This window comes from Bombyx mori, chromosome W (assembly GCF_030269925.1).
Source record: "Bombyx mori chromosome W, ASM3026992v2".
Taxonomy (NCBI): Eukaryota; Metazoa; Arthropoda; class Insecta; order Lepidoptera; family Bombycidae; genus Bombyx; species Bombyx mori.
The window spans coordinates 4707765-4709857 of NC_085135.1; the positions used below are offsets into that span (position 1 = coordinate 4707765).

The 2093-nt window shown below is 34.7% G+C and overlaps 1 protein-coding gene across 1 annotated transcript; it reads right to left on the minus strand.

Moving 5' to 3' along the window:
- Positions 1–573: 573 nt before the first annotated feature.
- On the minus strand, positions 574–1392 carry LOC134201695 (uncharacterized). Its single transcript, XM_062676937.1, has one exon. It carries the CDS (start codon positions 1390–1392, stop codon positions 574–576), a length of 819 nt encoding a protein of 272 aa, XP_062532921.1.
- Positions 1393–2093: the final 701 nt, after the last annotated feature.

Sequence of the window (2093 nt, forward strand, 5' to 3'; positions counted from 1 at the left end):
GCCCATAAGTATGATATGTGTGTGTGTAGTTGTTAGTGCTTTCTCAATTGACTCATATAATTCTTCAATTTCAGTTTCTTTTGCTTCTGTCGTAGGGAAGTAGACTTGCAGAATGGATATCTTATGGTCTCCTATGTTTAAGTTGAGTATAGCTAAGCGCTCTGATATACCAATGAAGCTCTCGATATTGTTTTTTATTGTCTTGTTTATTATAAAGCCCACCCCATATTGTCCTGCTGTTTGTCCCTTGTAGCAGAGTATAAAGTTCTCATGTTCTTTAATTTCACAACCTTGACGTCTTACTTCTGAGATTCCCATAATGTCATATTTTATAGTACTTAAGCATTTTTCTAATTCCAATAAACGTTCATATGAAGATAGAGTCTTAACATTGTATGTTAATATTTTTAGTTGATGATTTTGTTTAGTGTTTGTGTTCGTAGGGATTGTGATTTTCTTTGGAGGGTTGTGGTCATAATCCTCCACGGTGACCAACCGGGTTGGGGGATTTGTTATGTTTTTTGTATTTGAATATTTCTTTGTTGGATCTGTGTGGAGAGGAGCAGCTAATTGCTATGCCTTGTTTTTGGAGATTTCTTTATCAATTGTAGTGTTTTTATTTGTTAAGAAGTTTAGCATGCCCGGCTTAATTACTCTTTCTGAGGTACTGTGTGTTCTTCTCGCCATGGGATCGTGCTGTGATTGTGGTTTGTTCTTCTTTTTTGTTTGTGTGTTTATTTCCTTTGGCGTGTCCTCGGTAGGTTTTGTTGGTGAAGGAGAAAGCTTTCTTTTAGATGTTTGTTTAGGTATGACCAGTTTATCATATTTTAGGAAAGCCATGTTTCCTTTTTCTCTCTCTATTTTTAACTGTTCTTGTAGTTGTTTCCTCTTTTCTAAGACTTGTTTAGGGTAGTCTTCTTTCATATAGTAACCTGTGTCTTGCAGTGCTCTTTTTTGTTTAAAGATTTTGATCTTCATGTCCAGGTTTAAGAAAGATACCACTACTGGACGTGGTCTATCGTTTTTCTTTCCTAGTCTTTTAACTTCTTGTAGGTCGCTATAGGTTAGTTTGACTGAGAAATGTTGTTCTAACCATTTAAGCATATTTTTTCCTAGGATATCATATGAAGATTCCAGTTCTTCGATGCCGAAGAAAACTATATTTCTTTGTCTGGCTTGCTTTTCTAGAAAGCTGATTCTTTTCTCCTGATTATCTACTATTTCTTTTAATTTTTCATGTTTCTCTTCTAGGGCAAAAAATTTTTCCTCTAATATTTTATTTATATTTTGTGTAACTTGTTGCGTCACGTTTTCACCACTTTCTCTAATAGCTTTTTTGTGATCGTCTAATTCCAGTTGGATTACTTTTAGAGCTTTCATAATTTCATCCATGATTGTTATTGTGGTTTATCAGTAGTAATTTGTTTACATGTATGTGTCGCCTTCTAGTGGCAAGTCTTGATATTTATTTCGAGCGGAACGTTAGATCGATGTGATTGTAAGCTGTTTCAGAACCCAAGTAGCTTTGTCGGACTTTGAAGTAGTACGTGCTTGTTTTAGCAGATGGCGTTGCTAGGGTCAGAGTATTTTAGATGATTTTGAAAAAAACGGTGCTTCTTATTATAAAAGAGGTTATGTTTTCACTAAGATGTATTTATTATCACTTTTATTCATTCTTAAACACTCTTTAGCACCAAATAATGAACAAAGACCGTCCAAAAAGTCTTGTACTTGATTATAAACGCGAACAGTTCACACAAAAAGGTTCACAAGTCACTAGTAACTTTTGGTCGTTTTACTTTCTTCGGATAGTGTCTTTGTTGGTATCTTCAATATATGACGTTATTTATCAAATTTCCTTCCACAATATCTCTTTATTTTGATGATATATACTTTTTAAATATTTTTATATGAATGTTTTTAACGGAGCCGATGCTAACTGTGGCACTATAGCGCCCTCTCTCCGGATCTCAGTTACCAGGTCATAAAATCCATTAAAAATGTAGGAATAATTCCAGCGCACCCTGGCGGCCGTAGATTACCATGTATTCTCGAAGTATTTATAGTCTGTGGCATATCACTTTTTACATCGA